Source organism: Gymnoscopelus microlampas, assembly GCF_963454915.1.
Source record: "Gymnoscopelus microlampas genome assembly, chromosome: 16".
In the NCBI taxonomy this organism is placed as follows: domain Eukaryota; kingdom Metazoa; phylum Chordata; class Actinopteri; order Myctophiformes; family Myctophidae; genus Gymnoscopelus; species Gymnoscopelus microlampas.
The window spans coordinates 38,606,567-38,633,665 of record NC_139953.1 but is presented as its reverse complement, the minus strand read 5'-3'; the positions used below and the strand labels follow the sequence as shown (position 1 = coordinate 38,633,665).

Here is a 27,099-nt window from a genome sequence, read left to right as displayed (position 1 = left end):
TTAGGGAAGGTTCAGACAGCTTCCCTGTGTCACAGTGAAAGGCTGTGGTTGTTGTACTGGTCAGCACCCAGGTGTCAATAGATGTGCGCCAATTAGGTTAATTTCCCCATAGCATCATTTGATTGGCTCTGCAGCAGATTTTAACTGGAGACACGTGTGAAGGTTCAAATCTGCTGCCGAGCCAATTAAACAAAGCTATGGGAAAATTAACCGGAACAGGAAACGGGTATGCCACCTTCTGGAAACATGGGAAGTTATGCACAGATACTATTCAGGTGCTGCAGCCTTCGAAGGATGTGGTTACGCGTCTAAAACGTACCACCATGTTAAAGAGGAGCACGCCTGCTAAACAAACCTTACAAAATCTACTAAACCAATAGCAGTGATTATATAAAGATCATGTGGTACATTCAGACACAGTTCTGAGAAAAGTCTCTCAAGCACAGCCATGTCCGCTAAGCAGCAATCTAGATAGGCTTCGACTAATTTGGGTTCCAGTAGGAGTTATTTTATGCCACCGCAAAAGGTGAAGCGGAAGGTGAGGCAGACATCCACTTTATGTTCTGCTGATTTTCATTGCTCCCGATGTACAGACTGATAGGCAGTGGTTCTCAACCAGTCGTCCGGGGACCACCAGTGGTCCTTGAGGGGGTTCCAGGTGGTCCCCAGTTAAATGATGGAGAGTTGGTAACCAAATGGACCCTTAGATCTTTAACTCTTGAGAGTGTAAAATGAAACCAAATGGACCCTTACGGGTCCATTTGGTTTCATATTACGCTCTCAAGAGTTAAATTATTGTTAAACATCTGCATTACTTAATTAAAGAATTGTTATTATATTTTTAACGTTTGCCTGTTACTCTCCTATGGTACCAACATCTATACAGCATGGAAAATCTTATCCAACAACAACAAAATATTCTAAGTTTTGGGTCTGAGAGGCTAAATCTCATCAAATGGTGGTCCGTGGCTCAGATGCCGCATAAATAATGGACCTTGATATGACAAGGGTTGAAAACCACTGGCGTAAGCTTTTGAAACATGTGTGAGCCAACAGTCTGTCTCCAGAGACTACTCAGAGAATTAACGTCTCTGTTCAGCGAGAGATTTGTGGAATAGAGCACACCACCATGGAGGAAATTTGGGAGAATTGACCGTTCAATTGTTGTACAACTAAAGCTTTTTATGGAGCTGTTATGTTTATGGAGTTTTTTGGGATGTGTCTCCCTCGGTTCTGTTCCTAGAAGAAAATACTGTGGTCAGAAGCTCTGCCAAGGTCGTGGAATTTTTGATTGCTGGACAACATGTTAAATCTCAGATTTACGGCCAGGGCCTGCATGCATGCTGTCAACAACTCGAAAATGCTGTTTCAAAACTGGAAAAATGCATTTTGAAATAGCCAAACAGTCGCTAGCATAAACTGTGATTTAAACAGCGCCAATGCTGTAAAAGCCAAACAATATTTAGATACAATTTCAGACACGCTCACTTTCACACAAACGTCACTACTTACCAAGAGCTTAGAGACACCTCTGGTCTCTCCAAGAATTTAATAAACCCTACATACTTAGATGACCGGGGTCCCCCACGGCTCTGTATTGGGCACAAATAAATAGTATTTCCCTTTGCACCGAATCTCTTGGCAGAAAATAGCCGATCGCTTGTAGATCTGCCATTTTCGCAGAATGTACTCCCCCAGAATAGGGACGCTAGGGTTAACACCTGACACTTCTACACAAACTACAAACTACAGATACTGTACTGTACTGTACTGTACTGTACGCACGCACGCACGCTCGCTCGCACGCACGCTCGCACACACACACACACACACACACACACACACACACACACACACACACACACACACACACACACACACACACACACACACACACACACACACACACACACACACACACACACACACACACACACACACACACACACACACACTTGCACCCGGCAGGCACTTCACATACCATAGTAGGCAAACATTTTATGGAACACACTCATTTCTGGCAAAAGAACATCCAGATTCTTAAGATGACAGGCATACTTTTATTTATAATGGTTGATATAACTCCTGTAGTGACTGAGTTTTGTGCCCATATATGATCTGGATTAAACGTGACATACCACCAGAAACAAACACAGAAAGGTGAACTGTCTACTGGCAGTGGGAAAGGAGTCTGTCACACGTATCAAAGTGGACCGCCCGCATGTGAACTATTGGCTTCCACACGATGCGTTGTGAGCGTGTAGATCAGCTATTCTCAGCGAATAGATGTGGTGTAGAGGTAAAAAAGGAGGGGTGCCTACTAGTATAGACCCATGGGGGACCCCGGTCAACTAGAGTTTAAGTTTTAACCAAAGAAAAAGCTCACAACAGGATTGATAATATGTCTTCAACTCTGACCTGCATGTTTTTGAAGAGGTTATCTGATCCGTGGAATCCTCCGGTGCAGTATTTGATTTGGCTGGGCTGGCTGAGGAAGAGCAGAATAAACACACTATGAATGGAGAGAGAGAATATGTGTGTGTGTGTGTGTGTGTGTGTGTGTGTGTGTGTGTGTGTGTGTGTGTGTGTGTGTGTGTGTGTGTGTGTGTGTGTGTGTGTGTGTGTGTGTGTGTGTGTGTGTCAGAGGAAGGGAGTGAGTCTAACACAAGACGTCTGACCCTCCCGTCCTGGCCAACGCTCCAAGAGTTCTAGACTCTTCACGTCCTCCACGTCTTCTCTTTCCACTTCACCCCCTAGCACTCCTCTCTCCTATGTTGGGTTATATGCTACGTATGTTATTGAGACATATACAGTTTGCTTGTCCAAAAACGTTAAGAATGTTATTTAGATAGCATGCTGTTTAGACAGATGCTAGGATTGATGTTTACCATGGTATTCTATAGTTACTTTGTAACACTAAAGTGTTTTCTTAGAACACTTACAGTACATGACTATTTATCCTGTAGTTTGTTGACTAGGGTTCATGACATTTACTCTGCTGCTCGCGCACTTTGCTCTGGATAAGAGCGTCTGCTAAAGGCCTAAGCTGTAAATTGTTGTAAATTGAATCAGTGAGTCACTCTCTCTCTCTCAGAACACACATGTGTGCATTATACTGTGTACAATGTCTCAGCAGGAGGTCAGGAGGTCAGCATACTGTAGCAGCTGTCCACAGGATTTACACAAATGATCTTTGTCGTCCACTGTCTTAACCCATTCAATCAGGGAACACATCTCTTTGGCTATTCAAATATAGTAGATATACAAGCTCATAACTCTATGAGCTTGTAGATCTGCTATTTTTTTTAATCGTGAAAATCTCTGCAAATCTTTGAATATATATATTTTTACGGCAAACATTTATAACTGTCAAATGTCTTCATTTTTCTAAAAAACTATTGTTGCTATATCAGTGGTGCTCAAACCCCTTCTTGTCAAGGACCACCCAAAAATATGTTTTTGGCCGCCGATACTCATCAAAATATGTTGTCCCAGGGACCCCCCAGAAGCAAAGATTTGAGTCGTTTCCAAAAAATATATGTATTCAAAGGTTTGCACAAAATTGTTCAAGATTTCTCAAAAATAGCAGAGCTATGAGCTTGTAGATCTGCTATTTTTGAATAGCCAATGTATAAAAAATAATGGTTGTAGCTAAAATCTAAAATGACACAGATGCGTTCCCGGATTAAATGGCCTCCAGCTGTGATCTCCATATACAGTAAGTCAATGGTTCTCAAACTTTATCACTTAAAGGAAACCCCAGTTTGATGTACAAGATCACGCCACGGAACCCCCATAACTCCACTTATAGATCTGTAAAGATCCATTTGGTTCCTAACCAAATAAGCAACAAACACCATCCAATCACATCCATGACTTCCATCATGTGATGGCGCTGTAGCTTATCTTTCTGCAACATTCCTATACCGTTACAATCTGATTTGTTTCTCAAATATGACTGTCCACATTGTCGACCCGTCTGCATTAGTGGCTGTGGTAAACACATTCTGTAGGCGTGAGTAGTGCTTAGCTAGACACCATTGTACTCTGTCGCACAATGGTGTCGCTCACTGAAAACAGCAGATCGACACGTTGTGAGCTTGTGGATCTGCTGGTTTTGGTGAGCGACACTGTCATACCAGGAAGTATAAATCAGTCAATCTTTAGAAATCAGATTTGAATTGCAATTTAACCCATTAAGACTGGGAAAGCATCTGTAATTTTAACCACTTTAACCATTATCTTATACTTTGGCTATTAAAAAATAGCAGATATACAAGCTCATAGCGAACCTTTTTTTAAAGGAACATTTGTAACTCAAATCTTTGCTTCTGGGGATTCTACAAATGTCTCAGTTTTTTTTTTAAACTTATGTTGCTATAATATCAGTGGCTCTCACACTTTTTCATGTCAAGGACCAAGGATATGTATTTTGCATTTTGACCCCATCTCAAAATATGTTGTTCCAGGGACCCCCCAAAAGCAGATTTGAGTAAAAAAAAAAATCGCTAAAAATAAATAAACATATATATATATATATATATATATATATATATATATATATATATATATATATATATATATATATATATATATATATATATATATATATATATATATATATATATATATATATATATATATATATATATATACATATATATATATACATATACATATACATATATATATATATATATATATATATATATATATATATATATATATATAATTTATTTATTTTTTTCAAATATTTACAAGATCTACAAGCTCATAGTACGGCACTCGGCGTTCCCGGATTGAAAGGGTTAAACTATCTAGGAATCTGATTCACAAAAATCAGTTCTTTTTTTTTGCTGTTCAGACGGTTCAATCTAGTTCCAATCAGGAAAGCCCAAAAATCTAAATGTGGGCTGCCGGGTGTAAAGATAACCTTAGAGCTAATGTGAGCTGGAGGGGTCACTTACAGCGCCGCCTGCCAGCCTGGCTTCATGTAGAGGTGGCCCCGCTCGATGCGCACGTTGTTGGCAAAGTGCATGCGCTTGGGGAGGTGCTCTTTGAGGTACGGCCTCATTGGCTGGTCAGGGATCCTGCACTTCAGAACACAGGGCAGACAGGAGAGGAGAATCAACACGCCGCACACACACAGAGAGAGAGGGAATGTGTTGTTTGAAGGGAAAGTCAAGCAGGCAGATAATTTGTCATTCCTCTTAACAATAGAAAACGTCAACAGAGGTTGTGCGACGCTCGACATACCGACAGATTCTTCACCAGGCCCGCATAGTCGACTGCAATGGAGGAAGACACACACACACACACACACACACACACACACACACACACACACACACACACACACACACACACACACACACAACGAATGAGAAGACAAGGAAACACATTGTTTTAGTTACAGCCTGATAATGATGAATAATGTCACCTTGGGAATTAACCCATTCAATCCGGGAATGCGCATCTCTGTCATTTTTTAATTTATTTGGGGTATTCAAGGATAGCAGATCTAACAAGCTCATAGTGCGGCACTCTGTGCCGCGCTATGAGCTTGTAGATCTGCTATTTTTGGGGGGGAAATCGTTAAAATGTGTGCAAATCTTTGAATATATATTTTTTAAAGCAAACATTTGTAAAATATGTTGTTCCAGGGACCCCCCAGAAGCAAAGATTTGAGTTACAAATGTTCACTTCAAAATATATATATTCAAAGTTTTGCACAAATCTTCATGATTTTTCAAAAAATAGCCAAAGACATCTTAAAATGACAGACGCGTTCCCTTCCTGGTCTTCATGGGTTATACAGGAAGAGCAGTAGGACGTTATCAAGGGGAACTCACAGGAAAAGAAGTCTTCTGGAAGGCGCTTGGGTCTGATTCGAGCAGCGGGGCCTTGGATGACGACAAAGTCATCAATGTTGTCCTGATAGGACGACACGTACGCTGCCTTTTTACACGAGGCCTCCTCCATGCCTGCAATACAATGACGGCAATATTAACTAGAGCGATCACACTCGGTAGAATGCATATACTGTACCTCCTCCGGATAGACAGGTTTCTTGTTTACAAACACTAGTGGGTGTGCGGCGTGCATTCAGGGGTTAAAAGCTCTTTATGGAACACACAGTTGATTAGATTCTAATGAGCCGTCCGTGATTACGGTCAGTGGCTGTCAAACATTTTCATGTCAAATTGATATTTATTTGACCACAGGCCCCCCCATTTGAAAATATTTTTGTTTTGAGCCAGGGACTCCCAGAAAAGAAGATTAGTGAACAATTATCAAGATTTGTCGTCGTTTTTTGGAAATTGACGATCTACAAAACAACGTTTTTAATGTGTTTACATTGTTCCTCATTTGGCTAGGGACCCCTCTGGAACTGCCTCAAGGACCCCTGGGGGTCTCCGGAGCCCACTTTGAGAGCTAGAGCAATGAGCTGCATGATCACGTGACCTCAAGTACAGGTCTGTCTCACACAGGTGGCAAACATTCGCTCTTGGCCATGAAAACGCTACAGTTCTCATTAATGGCCTATGGGGTCTGCAAGTATGTTTGGCCTTGGGCCAATTTCTTTCTAAGTCATTAGATGATGGGCCAGAACACAATCAAGAGAAATTGATTTTAAGACATTGATTTGATTGATTTTAAGAAATTCAAATCTGGAACTTTGACAGTCTTATACAATAATCAATATATTAATTGCTATTTATTGCTATAAATTACTAAAATAAGATGTGCGTGTTTTAACTGCATATACTGATAAAACTGTGTGTGTAATCAAATGTTACAGGTGCATATAATTTTGTGAAGGCCACATCCATGAATTAGGACTTTCAGTTAATTTAAAAAAAAAAAAACATCTGGAGATAGGCAGACATACTCCCGTTTGAACAGAGATAAACAAGCTCTTTCATTGAATAGGAGCTCAAGGTCTGTTCTCAGATATGGACAGATGGTCTCACACTAGGAGTGCTGCTTTAGTAGTCACAGAAATCCATCTACAGGGATGGGCATGTATAGACTTGGAGTGTTTGTGGTTAGACCTCAGTTAATCATGGCAACATATTTATACAAATTAACATTACATAGGTGCTCAAGGTCGGTTCTTAGATATGGAGAGAAACTTTATCAAACACATGCCTGTGAAGCACTGGATAAAAACATTCTTAAAGGTGGGGGGTAGATTCTCTATTCTCTCCTGTGAAGCACTGGATAAAAACATTCTTAAAGGTGGGGGGTAGATTCTCTATTCTCTCCTGTGAAGCACTGGATAAAAACATTCTTAAAGGTGGGGGGTAGATTCTCTATTCTCTCCTGTGAAGCACTGGATAAAAACATTCTTAAAGGTGGGGGGTAGATTCTCTATTTAGTAGAGTGCTTTTCAAAGTTTTTAATTAAAAGGATCTCCAATTTGGTATGCAAATTTAGGTCACAGACCCCCATAACTCTGAGAGTGTACAAATGGAACCAAGTTTGTACACTATCTGAGTTACAGACCTTTTAAGGAGTTCCGAACTACAATTTAGCTTTAACCAATGGGTGGCGTGTCACGGCTCCCTTCGTCCATAACTTTTTACAGTTTATAGGGATGGGCATGTGTAGACTTGTAGTGTTTGCGGTTAGCCTCAGTTAATCATGGCGTGACATCATATTTATACAAATTAACATTACAGTGCACATCATCACAAGTCTCGAACACAAGCAACTTCATCATTACATTGTGTGTAGACGTCAGTACTCTCGGCAAACAAAGCCAAGCATGTCATTATACGGACAGAGCCTGCAAGGTGAACAATGTTTAAATAAAGATGATAAACAGTCATCTGTCTTTATGGAAATGTTTTCCACTGTCTCGTGGTTTCCTAGTTGTCTCTATCAGCTATGGTTTCAGAGCAAAAAAACGTGCCTTTATTTTAAAAGCCAATCCATTGAAAACAAAAATTAAACTAAACTGTGGTTTTGTAGATTACAAAGCCGGTCTTTAGCCCTTTACGCACGGCTTGCTTTGAAGTGAATATTTATAGATTTCTTGGCGAGCTTGGAAATTTCATACATAGATCCAACTGGATAAAGTCAACCACTCAAACCGGGTATTGTGGGGAAAGCTTTCGCTGAAAATAGCAGATCGACAAGCTTGTCGATCTGCTCTTTTCAGCGAAAGCTTTCCCCACAATAACAGAAAAGACACTTGGCGCCGTGGCTCTGTGCTGAGTGGGGTAGTTCAGCTATTAACTACTAGCAGTACATCATGCGCCACTGTGCTGCGGTAGAAAAAGCAGCATGTGTCCCATATTATAATAAAGCGGCTATTACTGCTGACTATTGCTTTCAAAAACCCACCTTACAGATGACAAACGATTATGTAACCTTTCTCTTGGCCTTGACTGTGACCTTTGTCTTTTTGACCTGGGCAGCCCCACTGATTCATTCACTCAAAAGTTTCATGCTGATCTGTCCATCCAAGTTATTTTGCAAACACACAAACAAAACCTACTCCGTGGGCGGAGGTAATAAAATGTATTTAAAGGTACATTAAAGAACCACTGAAAACCTGTGGTTAGTTGTAGTGGGGGGAGAATAGCCTCGGTCACACAACAGAATGATCGTCACGATAAACATATGACACAGCACCTATAATTCATAGCATATTTCAGAGACACAGGACCAACTCCAGAGACCCTGGGAGGTTGGGGAATTCCAGTGTACTGTACAATCATTTCAGTAGATGTACAGTAACTCAAAACAAGAGCACCGCATCTATGGTTACACTGAGCTTGACCTCGGGTGCACAGTGCTGCTGATATGAGAACCTTTTCAAGCTGTTTTGGTGCTGAACCCCAGTACAGATCCTGGCGGCCTTTGCTGCATCTCTCTCCCCATTTCCTGTCAAACTACTATCCTATCAATAAAAGGCACAAAAATACCCCCCCCCCCCAAAAAAAAAACAAACAGATCCCAGCTGTAGGCTGTCATATCATGATAGGACTGTCAGTGATGGACAGGTAAAGAATAGCAAATTAAGTGATGTCTTTCTCACAGACAATTTGAAACATTTGACTGAATCCAGCTGTTTTGGGATGTTGGAACCATTCTGGGCATGTCATAAGTGAGCATTTGGTTAAAAATAGCAGATATATACAAAATAGCAGATATACAAAACGTGATGCGTTGCAATGCATTTTGAGCTTGAAGATCGTCTATTTTGTGATTTGATGTGCAGAGGGGGGGGAAAGGAGGAGACCAAGTACAGACCCCTGGGGCACCCAGGTCAACAAAGTCTAAAGTACGCAGGGGACGCTGTGGGCGCTGGGGGCGTGTTCTCTCCTCCGTGTCATCAGTGCCCACACCCTAGGTGGGGTTGGCGAAAGGGCCTTTCTGTGTGGAGTTTGCATGTTCTCCCCGTGTCTCCTAGGGTAGGTACCCTCACAAAAAACATGCAGTAATCCTGGTCACTATACTGCCTCCCCCTGGTCAGCCGGGGCGCCTGATGGAGGGGAAGGGAACTGTTTGGAATAACGTGTTCCTTCCACGCGCTACGTCCAACCAGGGAAACTCCCCCCTGTCAGGTGACAAGAAGGTCAGTTGGCTCTCATGCATTGAAGGAGGCATGAGCTCGGCCCTGGCCTCCCTAGGTTGGCAGAGGGAAGGTAGTGCCCAGGATTACACGCTTAGGCATTGGCACTGGGTGAAAAAATAAGGGTTACAAAATCGTGGGATAAAAATGTAGAGATAAAAAATAAAAAAAAAGTATAAAGTAAACCCTCTATACTAATCTAGTAGTTAAATCAATTTTTCAGGAACTTCTACAACCTGTCTAACGCGGTACGCTCATGGCAGAGTTTGTTGCCCGTCACTATGTAATGGGTGCATTTGTAAATGTGCTCTGAGAATCTGCTCCCATTTCAGAGCGCTCTGGTATTGACGTTATAGACTATAGAGTGAGTGCTCTAATATCAGTTAATTTACGAAACTGTCAGAGGAGATACTCATCAACTAATGTTGACATTTTCATCTTTTAAAATTATTTTAAATGAATAATGTTAATTCATCCCATGTATAAACATGATTGTTCCCGGTTTTGTTAAATGTACTGTATGCATACGTGTGTTGAATACTGTCTTGAGCGGGTGCATTTAGTTCCATTTGTACACTCTCAGAGTTAAATTAACATTGAATTTACAATATAAATTGGGGTCCCAGAGATAGAAATGCCATCCGTAGCCTAATGCATGTCAAACTGGGGGTCCTTGAAATTAAAATGGCTGAGAATCACTGCTAGAGCCGTAAAGATCTTCTCCCTACAGTATATCTTTTCAAATGGGGGTCCGCGGGCTAATAAGAGTCAAGTTGGGGGTTCTTGACATGAAAAAGTTTGAGAACCACTGGTCTAGCGCACCAAACAAGCTGCAACCATCCTCCATTGTTCAGATGCTGGTGACAACCAGGCTTTGAGTGCTCCCATAGCATTTTTCTTGTGTGGAATTTCCAAGCGCCGACGCTTCGACCTCTCGGATTTTCCGAACGACCACAAGATCACGCCTGGGTGCTCAACGGCGCTCTCAGAGCATCATTTCCAAACGCAAAGAATCAAGTGTTGTTCAATGCGATCTGGCCACTGTTCCCAGGACTCCCTCCACTACTAAACCCTTATGGTTTCATAGCTCCTGAATTATTTGGGAGCGCATGTTGACGGTAATGTAGAGGGATGTGAACTCCCCTTGATGTACGGTGGAGCGTAGAGCCAGGGCCGGCTACAGTGACTTTAAATTAATAACCCGTCTTCCAAATTACAACGCCGACGAAGGCGTTTATTACAAGGATAGACGAACATCGCCCTGAGCCACATGTACTGTATCTCATCTCATCGATGGATATGCCTAATTACAAGACTAGACATATGGCATGCAGATGTCCTGGGCATCTCCCCCCCCCCTCTCTGTCCCCATCCAGCACAGTAAAAGCCAGATTTATACTGCTATAGCTGATCTACAAGCTATTTTACATCTGCAGAACATGTATATAGTACATCTGCAGAGCTTGGAGATCAGCTATTTCCCGCACGCGACACCCGCACGCAACTAGAGTAAGTATAACTCAGCCTTAAAAGGGATAGTTCACCCCCGAAACGACTTTTTTTCCATCGATTAGTCACCCCATGGAGACTTGAATGAATGGATATCTTTTTGTTTTTGTCGCATTTCCTAAGCCAATAATTTCGCGGTTCCGGTAGGAACCGCTGTCTACCGGAACCGCTGTCTACCGGAACCACTGTCTACCGGTCCGCTGGTCAAATGATTATTGGCTTAGGAACTCGACAAAAACAAAATAATATCCATTCATTCAAGTCACCATGGGGTGACTAATCGATAGAATTATTTTTTTGTTGGGGTGAACTATCCCTTTAACGCTTCGATCCCACCGAGCTGGCTCACACCACGGCACACTAGCCTCGCTTGTTGTCACCGGGCCCGGCGTCTCAGTCTGGTATGCGCGTGCGTCCGTCCCCCCTGGAACAGGTGTCGTGACACGGCCGAGTCAAACAGTGGAAGCTGACACTTGTGACACTTTACTAACTAAACGGTGGGACAGTCCCTCTCTAAGGCACCGGGGTGAAAAACGATCCGAGAGCGTCTGGCGACGTTACAGGGAGGCCTCGGTTCGCCTAGTAGAGCCAACCAGGGTTTTGTTTTTTGGAATGGGATGAAAAAGAAACTGCCAGTGACATTAAACAGCTCGATTTCAGGAAAAGCCAGCGAGTGGGGCAAGCGAGGACACCCATTTTTTTCCTTCGCTCTTTTCCTTCCCTGCAAACTAAACGAGGTCATTTCCTATTCATACTGTTCTCATTAAAGCATTTTGTGGTCGGCGTTCATTTTTTAGGGAAAAAATAATCCAACCGTTTTTTTGTTTTTATCAGTTCCGTCTGGGCGTTTTTGCGTTTTAAAAAGGAAATTCTGTGTTTATTTTCCAAATAAAAGCCTCTGTAAACTTAGCGCTGATGCCTGTCACGACCTATAACCTTGATGGTAGCAGTGTGCGGAGTTTGAAGCTGCAATCTGGGACTTATTTTTATGAATGAAAGGTTATTTTAACCCATCTGTATGGTTTTCTCACTCAACGGTAAACAAACCAACATACTGCACAGCAGTGGTTCTCAAACTTTTTCGTGCCAAGGACCCCCAAATTGACACTTATTAGCCAGTGGACCCCCATTTGAAAAGATGAGCCAGGGACCCCCATAAGAGAAGATTTTTAGGGCTCTCTAGCAGTGATTCTCAAACATTTTAATTTCAAGGACCCCCAGTTTGACATGCATTAGGCTACGGACCCCCATTTAATGGCATTTATATCTCTGGGACCCCAATTCATATTGTAAAATCAATGTTAATTTAACTCTGAGAGTGTACAAATGGAACCAAATGGACCCGTTAGGGTCCATTTGGTTCCATTTGTACACTCTCAGAGTTACAGACCCATAAGGGTCCATTTGGTTCCTGTCCATAATTTAGCTGGGGACCCCCTGGAACTCCCTCAAGTACCCCTGGGGGTCCCCGGACCCCACTTTGAGAACCAATGCTGTACAGTATACGTGTATACAGGGTATCTGCACATTTCTAAAGTGACAATTTAATGACTTTTAAGACTTTTTTAATACCAAATTGTTAAATATTACGTAAGAAAAAGATAAACGTTGGGAAAATAGCCAATCTAAAAGCTCACAGCGAGGCGTTGCGAGCTTGTAGATCGGCTATTTTCACAATATTTATCTGTGGAACTGAGTCAAACTAAATGCAGAGCCTACAACTCCAAACTGTCAGGGTGGGGGGTCCCCAGTTCAAAATTAAATTATGATTATTTTGGGGGGTCGCGGCCTGTTAAGTTTGGGAACCCTTGGTGGTAGAGTATGTTAATATAACTTTAGACAGGAGGGATTTCAGAAAAAAGGCCTTCTATAAGGAGGTTAGAGGCATTTGGGGGTAAAAGTTGGGAACCAGGCCATTTTACATAATTCAAGGGTGCTGAATCAGAAAAACACGGTTCCCAAGCAAAATTCTTAGTGCTTAACCTCCTAATTTGCATATCAAAATGGCTGCCAATTTTGAAGTATTTCTTAAACAACTCTATAACAAAGCAAGCAAATCTGACAAATAAAGTGTATATATTTATGTTCTGAGGGTCATACAATGTGTGGAAGATATTTGTAATGTAATATATGTAAATAAATGTAAATAATGTAAATAAATATGCAAATTAGAGGCCACTATTACAGAAAACGGTTTCGTACTTAAAGTGATTCATCCGCATCCCCCTTATTTTATTTTATTTCTACTTATCTGTATTTTTACCATCCTTAAGACATCTAAAATACATATTTAGATCATGGAAAAATCCTGGTACATTTGGCCCCTGATGACCAAAAAATAAATTGCCCCCATGTATAACTCACCCCCAGAATGAGTTAGAGCCACAGAACTGGTACTGATAACTGAACACAAACTACTTTCAACACAACTATATAGAGTGGGATGGGGATGGCTATAGTTACACTTAGACGGCCAACAGGGACTAGCTGAAATGTATTAAGCCCCGCCCCTCTGTGTTCCTATTGGCTGGGCTTTAAACAGCCATAACTCCAATTCCCAGCATCGAAAACCTATGAAACTTCCTAGATGCGCTTAGACGGCCAACAGGGAAAGGCTGAAATTGTTTAAGCTATGTAGCCTAACTTTTCAGTTGATTGCCATACAGGCTTGTGTCCCCCCCCCCCACCCCCGATGGGCCCTGCCTAGTACAGCCTAGTCCAGCCTATTACTGCCTAGTCCTAGGACTAGGCTAGACCTGGGTGTACTAGGCTTTACTGTACTAGACTCTGCTGGGCTCTAATAGTCTGTTTTCAGCTCTAGCAGGCTTTGCTAGGCTGTACTTGGCTTTATTAGGCTATAGAAGGCAGTACTTTACTTTGGCCTACAAATGTTCATGCAAAACTATTGGTGGTGCACACACAAACTATTGCCCGTGTACACAGTGGTTAATCCCAATGGTCTGAGTATCTACAGGGCTGACAAGGGACTAGCACAGCCTAGTTCAACCTAATAGAGCCTAGTACAACCTAGTCTTAACTAGTCCAGTCTGTTCCATGCTAGTATAGCCTATATCGCCGTCCCCTAGTCTGTTCCATCAAAAGGCTGGACTAGGCTAGACCTGGGTGTACTAGGCTTTGATGTTGTAGTCTCTACTGGTCTCTAATAGACTGTTTTAAATTCCAGTAGGCTGTGCTGGTCTGTACAATGCTATATTAGGCTGTACAAGGCAGATCTGTACTATGGTCTACAAAGGTTCATGCAAAACTATTGATCGTGCACACACAAGCTATTGCCCGTGTTCACAGTGGTTAGTCCCAATGGTCTGAGGATCTACAGGGCTGACAAGAGCATAGTACAGCCTAATATAGCCTATTAGAGTCTAGTACAGCCTAGTACAGCCTCATCTATCCTAGTCCAGCCTTATCAGTCCTAGCATAGCCTGGTACCCCCTCCCCTATTATGTTCTCCCACCAGGCTGGACTAGGCTAGACCTGGGTGTACTAGGTTTTACTGTACTAGTCTCTGCTGGGCTCTAATGGTCTGCTTTCAGCTCTAGCACCCGTTGCTAGGCTTTACTGGGCTCTATTAGGCTATAGAAGGCAGTACTTTACTTTGGCCTACAAATGTTCATGCAAAACTATTTCTTGTGCACACACAAGCTATTGCCCGTGTACACAGTGGTTAGTCCCTATGGGTTGAGGATCTACAGGGCGGACAAGAGCCTAGTACAGCCTAATAGAGCCTATTAGAGTCTAGTACAGCCTATTACAACCTAGTCTAGCCTAGTCCGGCCTGTTCCATGCTAGTATAGCCTATACCACCCTCCCCTAGTCTGTTCTCCCAAAAGGCTGGACTAGTCTTGGATGTACTAGGCTGTACAGTACTAGACTCTACTGGTCTCTAATACGCTTTTTAGCGGCTCTAGCCGCTCTATACCTGACTTTGTCCGTGTGCGTCAACGTTCTGATTGGTCAGGTGCGTCAACAAAGTGATTGGTCAAGCTTCACGCGACACATGGCTATAAACACATTATAAACACATATCAATGACAAAATGTATCAAAGGCGCCGCTACCTTCACACAGGGTGTGATTTTTTAATCTCTAGTAGGCTTTGCTAGGCTGCACTAGGCTATATTAGGCTGTACAAGGCAGATCTGTACTATGGTCTACAAAGGTTCATGCAAAACTATTGCTCGTGCACACACAAGCTATGGCCTGTGTACACAGTGGTTAGTCCCTATGGTCTGAGTATCTACAGGGCTGACAAGGGACTAGTAAAGCCTAATAGAGAGTATTAGAGTCTAGTACAACCTAGTACAACCTACTCTAGCCTAGTCCAACCTGTTCCATGCTAGTATAGCCTATAGAAATGATTTCATGTGCATGCCATAAGCAATGCACAACACGTCGTTGCAAATGCCGGAAATCTGGGTTACGATGCACAGCCATGTGTGCATGTCAGCAACGGAGTGATGATCAACCTCCTTGTATGAATGTGGTCTAGTGTCTAGACTTTCGTTCAACAATGGCCAATACAGTATCTTTAGAGTACTAAACCGTTATCCGTTATGGGGGCCGCTATTTTGCATATTTCGGAGTAGGCTGATTATTATATTATATTGTATTATCATATTATATTACTTACAAATTCTTTACTCACATTGTAGAAAATGTATATAGACACTTCATTTGTCAATTTTGCTTGCCTGGCCACAGAGTTATTGAAGATAAAGGTGCGAATTTGCCAATTTGGCAGCCATTCAGATATGCAGATTAGAAGGTCAAAAACTAAACATTTAGCATGGGGAAAAAGTATGTATTTTAGATGTCCTAAGGATGGCAAAAATACAGATAATTAGGAACAAAATAAGGGGGATGCACCTTTTGCACCGTTTGAGTACTACGGTACATCATTTTATGTAATGGTGGCCTCTAATTTGCATACTTATTTACAATTTATTACATTACAAATATCTTCCACACATTGTATGACCCTCAGAACATAAATATATACACTTTATTTGTCAGATTTGCTTGCTTTGTTATAGAGTTGTTTAAGAAATACTTCAAAATCGGCAGCCATTTTGACATGCAAATTAGGAGGTTAAGCACTAAGAATTTTGCTTGGGAACCGTGTTTTTCTGATTCAGCACCCTTGAATTATGTAATATGGCCTAGTTCCCGACTTTTACCCCCAAATGCCTCTAATAATCACATATTTCAGAAATCCCACCGGTCTACTTGTACATCTGCAGTGGTTGGAGGTGGTCTCCCTACTCTTCCACGGAGACCATCTAGACCCTGGTATCTGGTAGGACACATATTGGTTGACAAGTAGTACTGCCTGGAGTCCATGAGCCCAACATCTCCCCTGGCAAAGGGTGGGATTCCCTCTTGCTGAGTGGTTTTGGTATCCAACGTGCGAGAAACGGATTTGAATCCCCGGGGTTACAGTTGGAATCGCTCTCCGTGCAGGTAAAGGACATACAACGTACAGATTGTAGATGTTTTAAATGAGACTCTCACCGTGGTCAGAGAGCACCACCATGTTGACACAGCGGTGCAGGTTCCTCTGTTTGAGTCCGTCCATCAACATCCCCAACAACCTGTCCACGTTCAGCAAGGCCTCGATCACCTGCAAACACAGCAGCATCGACAACACATCCTCAGTCTACCTCCATACCTGTATGTCATTTTTCAATGTTTTCTTTTAACACATCGGGTGCCAGCGTTTTTTCATAACAACTTACCGTGGGTGCCAGCATTCTCCCATTGACTGCGCTTTGCTGTTTGTTGTTTCCGCGTGCGTTACAAGCAAATCCACGCAAAAAAAAGCATTGATTCATGTTCTGCCATGAGCCTGGCTACAGGCTGGAACCATAACATCCCCTCGCGGGTTACAACGGGGGGGGGGGAATCGCGCATGACCGTTTTTCCCCACAGGAAACAGATTCGGAGATATAGGCGTTTCAAAGTAGGAAATAGACAGGAACCGGATGGGGGGGAAAAAAGTGTTTCCGGTGAGCGATCTGGCACTTCCTTCGCAGGATTACAATGGGTGCTCCCAGAGCTGCTCTAGCCCCGCCCGCGCGGAGAAAAACGAAAAAAACAAAAAGACTGAAATCACGGTTCAGACCGTGTTCGGCACCGAAGCTTCGGAACCGCCACTAAGTAAACACACGGTTCAGACCGTGTTTGGCACCCGATGTGTTAATAACCCTTTAAGACGCGGGAACGCATCTGTGTCATTTTAAGATTTATTTGGCTATTAAAAAAAATTGCAGATATACAAGCTCATACCGCGGCACGAGATCTGCAATTTTTTTGAAAGATCGTCAAAAATGTGTGCGAATCTTTGAATATATGTGGGGTTAGGGTTATGTGGGGGACATTATGTGTTGTAACAGTGGGCAATATTTTAATTGTGTTGCATCAAGTTTCTACAGAGTTGACGGCTGACTGAATAAATTACCCATTGTTCACGCCCATTACCAGGAGCTGAGGGGTGCTAGAAGTGCCAATTCTAGACTATTATAGTTTAACAAGATTCAAATGAGCTTATTTTCTTGAAATATGTTCACATTTCAATGAATGACACCTCATTTGTAAGCTTACATTCTGCATAATGCTTTCATAATATGTAAAGAGATGAAAATTACCATGGCTACTTGTGTCTCAAACCACTGTACCTGGTCACATTTATATGTTTTAAAGCAAACATGTTTAACTCCTCTGTGCTTCTGGGGGTCCCTGGAACAACATATTTTATCATTTGAAATGGAAAAGTTGGAGCACCACTGATATAGCAACATACTGTTAGGATTATAAAACATTTTTAAATATGCAATTGGCCGCGGTCCCCCATCTCAAAATGTTTTGTTCCATGGACCCCCAGAAGCAAAGATTTGAGTTAAAAAAATATATATATATATTCAAAGATTTGCACAAAATTATGTTCAAGATTTTTCAAAAATAGACATCTTAAGATGACACAGATTCGTTCCCAGTCTTAAAGGGTTAATGTCCTACTTTTCACTTGGTTGTATGGCAGTGTCTGAAAAAGTTGTGAAAATAGCCAATCTAAATTGAGCTATTTTAGAAAGTGGTTAAGTCTGTCTGTGGGTCTTATAAGTATTTCAACAATGAAAAGTACGAACCAGAGCTTGTGACTAAATAACAACTACATTGGATCCAAAGGTTCTTTTTTGCATTTCCTGAAATGTAACAGTCTTGCATACAAGGTGTCCACCTGACAGCGAACATGAGAACAGAGTTCTGAGCAGAATACAGGAATGTTTATTTAAACAAAAAGAAACATAGGTTTAACTCCCCATTTAAAGCTGCAATCCATCAGATTTGTGTCCTGACCGGGATTTGAACCCGGGTGGGAGACCAAACATCAACCGCTCAGTCAAGAGGCATTCGCTTGACGCTTGTACAAGGGAGGTATTGCACTTATGAGCTCCAGTATTACCCTTTTTGGGTATATTACTATTTGACAGCAACAGTTGAGTGGTCTGTCTGGACGGGAGTCGTGTGGGCCAGGAATCGAACCAGAGATTCGGCATTAAGCCCATGTGGTATAGTATGATATACTGTACCACAATGGGGGCTTCCAGATAGCCAAGTGGTTAGGGCTTATGGGCCCCATCTTGCGCGCCGCCTTTCCCTTTATCCTTAAACTTTTGGCATTTTTTACTATTTTGAAAAACATTTTTGAATAGTTCAAATAGCTGATCTACAATGTAGAGTTGATGTAGATCCGCTATTTTCACTATTTTAAAATGTTATTCAAAATGTTTAAGCATAAGGGGTATAAGGCAAGATAGGGCCCAATAAGTAAGTATGCCCTGCCTAACCACATGGCATCGGGATTCGGGAAGCCCTATTCAGGCAGTACTACTTGTCGACCAGCAGGTGTCCTAACTGACACCATGGAGTCTAATTTCTCAGATCACCTCCAACCACTGCAGATGTACTAGTTATCAGTGGTGGAAAAAGTACTCAAATGTTTTACTTAAGTAAAAGTATCAATACTGCAATGTAGAAATACTCTGTTACAAGCAAAAGTCTGGAATTCTAAATTTACTTGAGTCTAAAAGTACAAAGTATTGGTATCAAAATGTAGTACAAAAAGAAGAAAGTACTCATTATGCAGAATGTCAGTTTCACAAGTATAAAAATCCTTTGAAAATAGCCGATCCACAAGCTCATAATGCGTTGCATCGTGACACATTGTGAGCTTGTAGATCGGGTATTTTCAAATGGCCGAACAGTGTGAATAAATGAATATTCTTTTTTAGATTGTCATCATTCAGATAGTGTTAACACACCGGACACACTTTGTGGGGTTTATTCATTAACCCTGTCATTAACAAATGGAATCTGGTTTGACCAAAGGACCTTGGTCCGAGGGACAACAAATACAAAACACTGTTGACTTACTGGAGACTTCCCCTAAAATATACAGAACCTTCCAACATTACATTTCTTTCGCTGTCAAGTACAGTAGAAACCTTGTATGTCCAAAACCGTTGCTCTTCAGGAAATGGAAAAAATAATCTTTGTTCCAATTTTGGACATCATAGCAGAGCCAAAAAACAGATTTAGAGTGGTTAAACTCTATTTTACAAAATGTAACACAGAAATAGCTGAGCTATTTTAGCAACTTTTGAAAACATTTTTTAAGGCTTTCACCTATAATGACGTGCCCAAAACAGGGACGTCAGGTTGAAAGTGATTCCGAGTCCATGCAATGCAAGTTAGCTATTCACACTTCCCTCAAATCCCATGGTTAATATATGACACGCATGTTCTGTTCAACATGTTCCCCTGTGCTTGTGTTAATTGCTGTTACGTAACGTTTGTCTAACCTGGCTGCTCATCGGTCCGTAACGATGGCCCGCGGCATCCGGCTCCTCAAGGTACAGAGTGTAGAAGTCAGGCCTGAAGTCACAAAAGAAACACATTGTTAGACAATACATTCTTGTGATGGACTAGACATGAGCTTCGTGCTTGGCACAGTCATGCACAGAGCAAGTTCTATCAGTGCAGTTGTTGGCGGCCAACCATTGAGCCGCCTCAGCTCCACGTTCACATCCACTCATTAATTCTCAGACCGCTCGATTTAAGCTGGAAGTTTGCACTTCTCATCCTGCTTGCTTTTGCTGCGCTCAGGCTGTTGCAGTCATTGCTGTCACTGCTGTCTTGCTAAAATTGCTGCTCACCCTCCACCACCCCAGCTACCACCTGACGTTTTGGATCTGCTGTTCATGTACGGGGGATTCGGAGTCCCCCTCTCCTAGGGAGATGCGCTTTATCAGATTACCTAAAATCCAATTCATTGCCAAACCATAATAAATATATTGCTAATTTTATATTCAATAAAAATATCTTATCCTTCATGAGTTGTCTTTATCCATTCATGAGTTATCTTTATCCATTCATGAGTTGTCTTTATCCATTCATGAGTTGGCTTTATCCATTCATGAGTTGGCTTTATCCATTCATGAGTTGGCTTTATCCATTCATGAGTTGGCTTTATCCAGTGCCTCTGTCGCAAAATGTCTTGCTCAGGGTGGGACTGTCGGGTCTCTGCTCTACATGTAAAGTGAGGCAACTTGTTGTGATTTGACACTTGAATAAAATTGAATCCATTTCATTCATGAGTTGTCTTTACCCATTCATGAGTCGTCTTTATCCATTGATGAGTTGTCCTGACAGAAACCTCATTATAATGTTTCCACAGAGACAACAAGTTGCGGGTTATGAGAAGAACCTCCTCACCCAAATGACCGTTTACAGATATGGCCTTGTGATGAGACTGGGAGGTCAGGGTTCAATCCCCGCGGCCCCGGGTGACCCGGGTCATATCAAAGACTATAACATTGTACCCAATGTCTCCCTGCTTGGCACTCAGCATCAACGGTTGGACTGGGGGTAAGTCCCTGTGACTAATATGTGATAGTCAAATATACTGTAATATAGATTCAAGGCTAGGTAAACAAGAATAGCTGCCTACTAATACATGATACTAATGAAGTAAGCCAGGGGTCTTCAACGTTTTTCAGGCCAAGGACCCCTTAGCTGAGAGAGAAATGAAGCAGGGACCCCCAACTACATGTTGTATAAAACTGTGTTGCAGATTAAACTTTTGATACTGTAGATAGCTTCATAGACTTATTTTACAGCACTATCATCATGTTGTATAAATACATGTTTTTTGTTTATTTTGTATACATTAGCTTCTCTATTAATTCATGTTAATGTGTAATTATCAGACATTTAACCATTTAAAGCCTCAATACTAAACTTGACCGTTGGCTCTGTACTTGGTTAGCTTTTTTCCCTCTACACCAAACCTCTTTGTCAAAAATAGCCGATCTACAAGCTCACAACGCGAGGCGTTGTGAGCTTGTAGATCGGCTATTTTTGGCTAATGCTCACTCCCCTCAGAATCCTATCACAGATTTGGCGGCCCCCTGTAGTAACTCTGAGGACCCCTATAGGGGTCCCGGACCCCCTGTTGAAGACCCCTGAAGTAAGCAATACCTTTCCTCCTCGGATAGACTGAGCCATTCCAACAACGTTGCAATTCTCTTCTCAAACGGAACACCTCTGTGAAAACAGAATGACATCGCGTCATGTTATGAACACTCTGCTATGTAACTAAAAACATTTCACCGTGAGAACAATTGGGATCAGGGACATCGATCGTAAGGGAAGCTACGCATTCATACATATTTGTCTCACCTGTCATATTTCTTGTAGTAAGTAGGGAACCTGCCATTGACAGGTACGTCTGAACCTGGCCAGAAGAATGTGGCCGTCTTCATGTTGTTGTCCATGGCTGTAAGCCAGACCTGAGAGGAGAGGAGAGGAGAGGAGAGCAGAGGAGAGGAGAGGAAGCTTTAATCGTTAATGGTTAAATCAGACACATTGTGCTACAGTATACACAGTGAATGGCTACAGTATGTCATTCGTCACATAGCAATGCATCAAAGTGACACTGTTTAACCACTTAACCCCCTATATACTAGAGATGACTGGAGTCCCCAGGGCTCTATACTTGGCCCCCATGTTCGCCCCCGGAATACAGGCACGCTAGGGTCCATGTGGTTAATCCATCACAGCTCAGTAAAGTCTGCGTACAGTATATGTTTTATTCCTAAGTGTATCAGCATGTGATGGAAGGGTACAGCGAGTGTACCTGCAGTAGTTGTCTCGATAAAAGTATATTACTAAGACAGTGTGTATTCTTTGTCTGAACAACTGAAGCCGTATATACATTGTCGTACGACAAATAGCAACAACAGCCGATCTAGAAGCTCACAACAACCCGTGAAAAATGTGTCCAAGATAGGGACGCCTGGGTTAATGTGGTTAAAGGGGAATACCACTCATTTTCAACATTGAACCATGTCATAATATACCTTACAGCTGTTGTGTGGAAATAAGAAAAAAAGTCACCCCCGCTTCTATGTTGCCTAGAACTGGAGAATCGATTGTTGGGGTCATGTGATCAGTGACGCGTGATTTGGGAGCGTACGGGAGTGCTTGGCAAACCTTGCCCTTGGAGTGCTGCTAGAATCCAAACCGCGCCCCCCGACCGTCTCCATTGGCTGGCTATTTCCACAATGTATATCTATCTAATGATGATGGCTAAAATAGGCACTACACTAGTCCGTTTATATAGGTTAATAATACCAAAAGAGTTTATGAATACGCTAGTCCATTTATATAGGTTAATAATTGCTTCTCTGCTGGCTATACAAGAGTTTATAAATAGATGGAGACGGCCGTCTTGTGTAGCCGTTTGCCAACTGTTAAAATACGCTTTTTTTTTTATATGAATGGAGAAGTGTTCAACAGAAGAACGAGTGAGTTATTATCACAGGGATGCGGGGGGGTTAACGGAGCTGCTCGCAGTGTAAAATCTCGTCCTCAACTCGCTCGTTCTACAGTTGAAGCTTGTGGTATTATCATACATAAATATCAAACAGTCTACATTTCCCAAAAGGAAATGCATGTATTTTTACATTTCAGTCTGACTAGAAGCATGGATAAAACATCCCCACTAGCCATAAAAATGAATGACCAGAGGGCAGGGATATCAAAAGTCTCCTGAGAAAGCGGTATGTGAGTGAGAAACGTGCGTAGGGGGTGCGGGGGGGGGCGCTGTCACAGAGTTGAAGAATGAGATTTAAGAGGCCTCCCTCTCTCTCCGACTCAAATGTAAAAACCACAGAGCGTCTAAACAAGCACAAAGCCGCAGCCCTCTGCAGGGCCTGTCATCTTGCACAAGCCCCAATCCGTAATTACACCGAGAAGAGGCCCGCGCTCTGTTTGCTGGGATTGTCATGGACGAGCCTGCGTTTGCTGTCAACAAGACAAGTGTCTCCCGGCCGTTCATAGAGAGCAAATTACAGCGTGCAGGACGACATGATCAGAGCACAATAACTACTGCCCCCCCCCCCCCCCCCCCCCGGACAGTAATTCATCATTTATCTCTCAAACTGTGTGACTGTCTCCCGGGTGAAAAGCGCGTTCTCTCCTTGTCCCTTTAGCGTGTTGCGGACGTTGCAGCATTTTGTTTCACGTCACCAGTGGTGGAAAAAGTACTCAAATGTTTTACTTAAGTAAAAGTATCAATACGGCAATGTACTCTGTTACAAGTAAAAGCCTGGAATTCCACAACTTTGTGAGCTTGTAGATCGGCTATTTTCAAATAGCCTTGGTATAAAATAGGGCTACAGAGGTTAATGTATGTTTTATAATGTAATACATTTATATCTGCAAAGTAACTAGTTACTAAAGTTTTCAAATAATTGTAGTGAAGTAAAAGTAAAAGTATAGACAATTGGAAATACTCCGGTAAGTAAAAATACAGTACTTGAGTAAATGTACTTAGTTACTTTACACCACGTCACAAACTGTATACCGCCACTGTCGGGTGTCCAAATCCGTTACTTTTCAGGAAATGGGGGAAAACATAACCTGTGTTCCAATGGATCCAGTGTAGTTATTATTTAGCCACAAGCTCGTTAACACTTTTAATTGGTTAAATATTTATAAAACCCACAGACACACCTAACCACTTTCAACATGGCCGAATTTAATTCCTATTCTGGGCATGTTATTACAGGTGAACCTTTTCAAATTCTTATAAAAAAAGGCAAATAGCCCATCTACAAGGCTGACACATTGTGAGCTTGTAGATCGGCTATTTTCGCTACGCTTGTGTGACACCGTCATACGAGAGTGTAAAATAGGGATTTTGTTTAAACATACGGTAGATGAAATGAGAAGTGATGTGAATATGTTATGCATCGTCAATTTCTAGCTTAGTCTTGGTAAACACTTTTGTTCAATAAAAGTGGTGTACACTTTTAGCTGTACAAATAAATACAAAATATGACTCAGTTAATTTGCTCTAAAGTATTGGGTCATTAGGTCTCAGTTTCTCTAAACACCGTCTCACTGCTGCAATAAGAGGCAACAACACTAACATTTTACTTTTTTTTCCTCCTCCCATTATGCCAATTCACAGTTTCAGCAGCAGTACAGAGTGTGCACTGTAAAGCCAAAAACGTTCTCTGAAAAACTAAACTTTGAGGGTATTTGCTGTCGGACTGGCACGTTCCATATGCACACATACACACTCTCAGTTTCTCTCAAACACACTTGGTGACGTCCGTGACTCGCAGATTTCCCATGGAATCTGCATCCACCCATTCATCTGCTTATCTGGAGTCGGGTCGGGGGGTTAACAGTATCAGTAGAGAGTTCCAGACTTCCCTTTCCTGGGCCAAATTAACTTGGGATTCCTGAGGTGTTTCAAGGCTATCATGTAGTTTCAAGGCCATCAATCAAACAACCTTAACTGACTCCTTTCCAAGGAGCAGTGGCTCTACTCTGAGTCTCTCCCGGGTGAGCTGAACTGCTCACCCTTCCTTGTTCTTGTTCTTGTTCTATCGGGAGGCGAGATGAGGAACAAAGAGTTATCGGTAGATCAAGAGCTTTGCCTTCTAGCTCTCTTTTCGTCACAACATTGCAGTATACAGTGAACGCAGTACCAGCACCAATACCGCTCCTGCTGCTCCGATATTCCGGCTGATATAAGGATAAGGATAATTCCTTTTAACAGGTCGTTCATGAAAGTCCTTGCGGTCTTGTTTCCAATGAGAACCTGTGAGCAATTAGGGGTTAAGAGTCTTGCTCAGGGACACATTTCATTTCATCGACACATATGCTGGCCTGGCCTGGAATCGAACCTGGGGCAACCCTAGGCAGGCTCACTAACCACTCAGCTATGGCCACCCCGTCCCAGTTCTGCTCCCTACTGAACAGGCACCCTGTTTTTGGAGCGCCCGGCCAAGCTTAGTAGGCAGTCTCAACCGTAGTAGGCAGGAACTTTACCCCCCTGTCACCTGGTGGACACCCCTGTTTTGCACAACTTGAACCCATTGAGACCTGGGAGGCATCTGTGTCATTTTTAGATTTGAGCAAAAAAAAAGCATTATTTTACACTTTGGCTATTCAAAAATAGCAGATTGTGTGCAAATTAATATATTCTTTTAAAGCGAACATTTTTAACTAAAATCTTTGCTTCTGGGGGTCCCTGGAAAATAATATTTTGAGATGGGGGTCGGTGGCCAAATACATATCATTTTGGGGGTCCTTGACAAGCAAACGTTTGAGCACCACTGATAGGCTATAGAAACATACGTTTTTCAAAAAACTGATAGGATTTAGAAGACATTAGTAAGAATCGGCCTCAGGTCTTAATGGGTTAACAGTTTACACCTGTCAATCATCAGGCTCTTGAGTGCTAGAGCGCTAAGCCCCTGCCACCGTGTTAGTCTTGGTGACACAGGCCGTCAAACAGGGATTATAATTTCATTTATATATGACTGTCTATGAATACACCTCCACTATTTCTGCACTGGTACTATCACTATGTATAAACTGATATCTGATATCTGCTGCTACAGTTGTCTCTCATTTGCACAGGAGACTCTGATACCTATATCTGGTGCTGTATAGGCCCTACTGTATCTGCTGCTAAGTGATGTCTCTCATTTACACAAGAGACTGATATTCTGCCAAATTTGTAATTCTTTTTTGAGCATGCACAACATATTTGATATTGTTGGCTGGTTATCTTATCTTTTCTTGTGCTCCTTTCTCTACTCTCGTGACTATATTTTGTAATTGCAAATGAGTCTAGCGTTCGCTCTTTTACACCAGTTAAACATGTGATGTGACACTGAACTTGAGGCTGAATTTTAAGGAACAGTGCAGTCATGAATGTGTGATCTTACAGGCTCCCCCTGGTACCACGTTGGGTTGAATTTCTCAGCGCTTTTCAGGCTGAACGAGGCGTTCCGAGTCACGTCGTACATCTTGTTGTCAACGATCCCATGAGACTCTGGATACAAACCCTGCACAGAGCAACAAACACACACACACACACACACACACACACACACACACACACACACACACACACACACACACACACAGTGAGGGTCTTATATACACATTGAGAACGGCAGACAGTGGTGATTGACTAAAGGGCTATTCACACTGAACACTATAACTATACAAATATAGTTTAAAAAATCGTTCTAAGTCAAGTGGATGGCAGACTGACTAAAAAAAACATACAATGGTGAACGATATAGTTATAGTTATCTTTATAGTTATCGTGCCCAGTGGGAATGGCACTTAACAAAGGGTTATCATGACCTTTTATCTTCTCAGTGTGTTAGATATGTGGCAGCCACAGGATTACCCAGCTTATGTTGAAAGAAAACTGCGGTAGCTAATTGCTTTAATTGAAGGCACATGTTCAAGCAGCAGAGGTACAATCATCTGGGCTGCTCAGAAACACATGTCAGCCATTAGGCCACAATACAGGAGCCTCTATGTTATAATCAAGCGACAAAAGACTGTAATAAGATGTCCTGGCAAACACCTGAGTTTAACGTGGATATGGAT

The 27,099-nt window shown here is 42.1% G+C and overlaps 1 protein-coding gene across 2 annotated transcripts in view; it reads right to left on the bottom strand.

Annotated features, from left to right (window-relative positions):
- enpp1 (ectonucleotide pyrophosphatase/phosphodiesterase 1) overlaps positions 1-27,099 on the bottom strand; it is a 73,827-nt gene that overhangs the window by 19,839 nt on the left and 26,889 nt on the right. For both annotated transcript variants that reach the window (XM_084081691.1, XM_084081692.1), the window contains exons 8-16: positions 26,421-26,540; positions 21,850-21,959; positions 21,649-21,714; positions 19,971-20,043; positions 16,624-16,732; positions 5,853-5,984; positions 5,257-5,288; positions 4,968-5,095; positions 2,419-2,488 (exon numbers count right to left, since the gene is read on the bottom strand). In XM_084081691.1, coding sequence (XP_083937817.1) covers positions 2,419-2,488; positions 4,968-5,095; positions 5,257-5,288; positions 5,853-5,984; positions 16,624-16,732; positions 19,971-20,043; positions 21,649-21,714; positions 21,850-21,959; positions 26,421-26,540 — 840 coding nt within the window. The remainder of the gene's footprint in view (positions 1-2,418; positions 2,489-4,967; positions 5,096-5,256; positions 5,289-5,852; positions 5,985-16,623; positions 16,733-19,970; positions 20,044-21,648; positions 21,715-21,849; positions 21,960-26,420; positions 26,541-27,099) is intronic.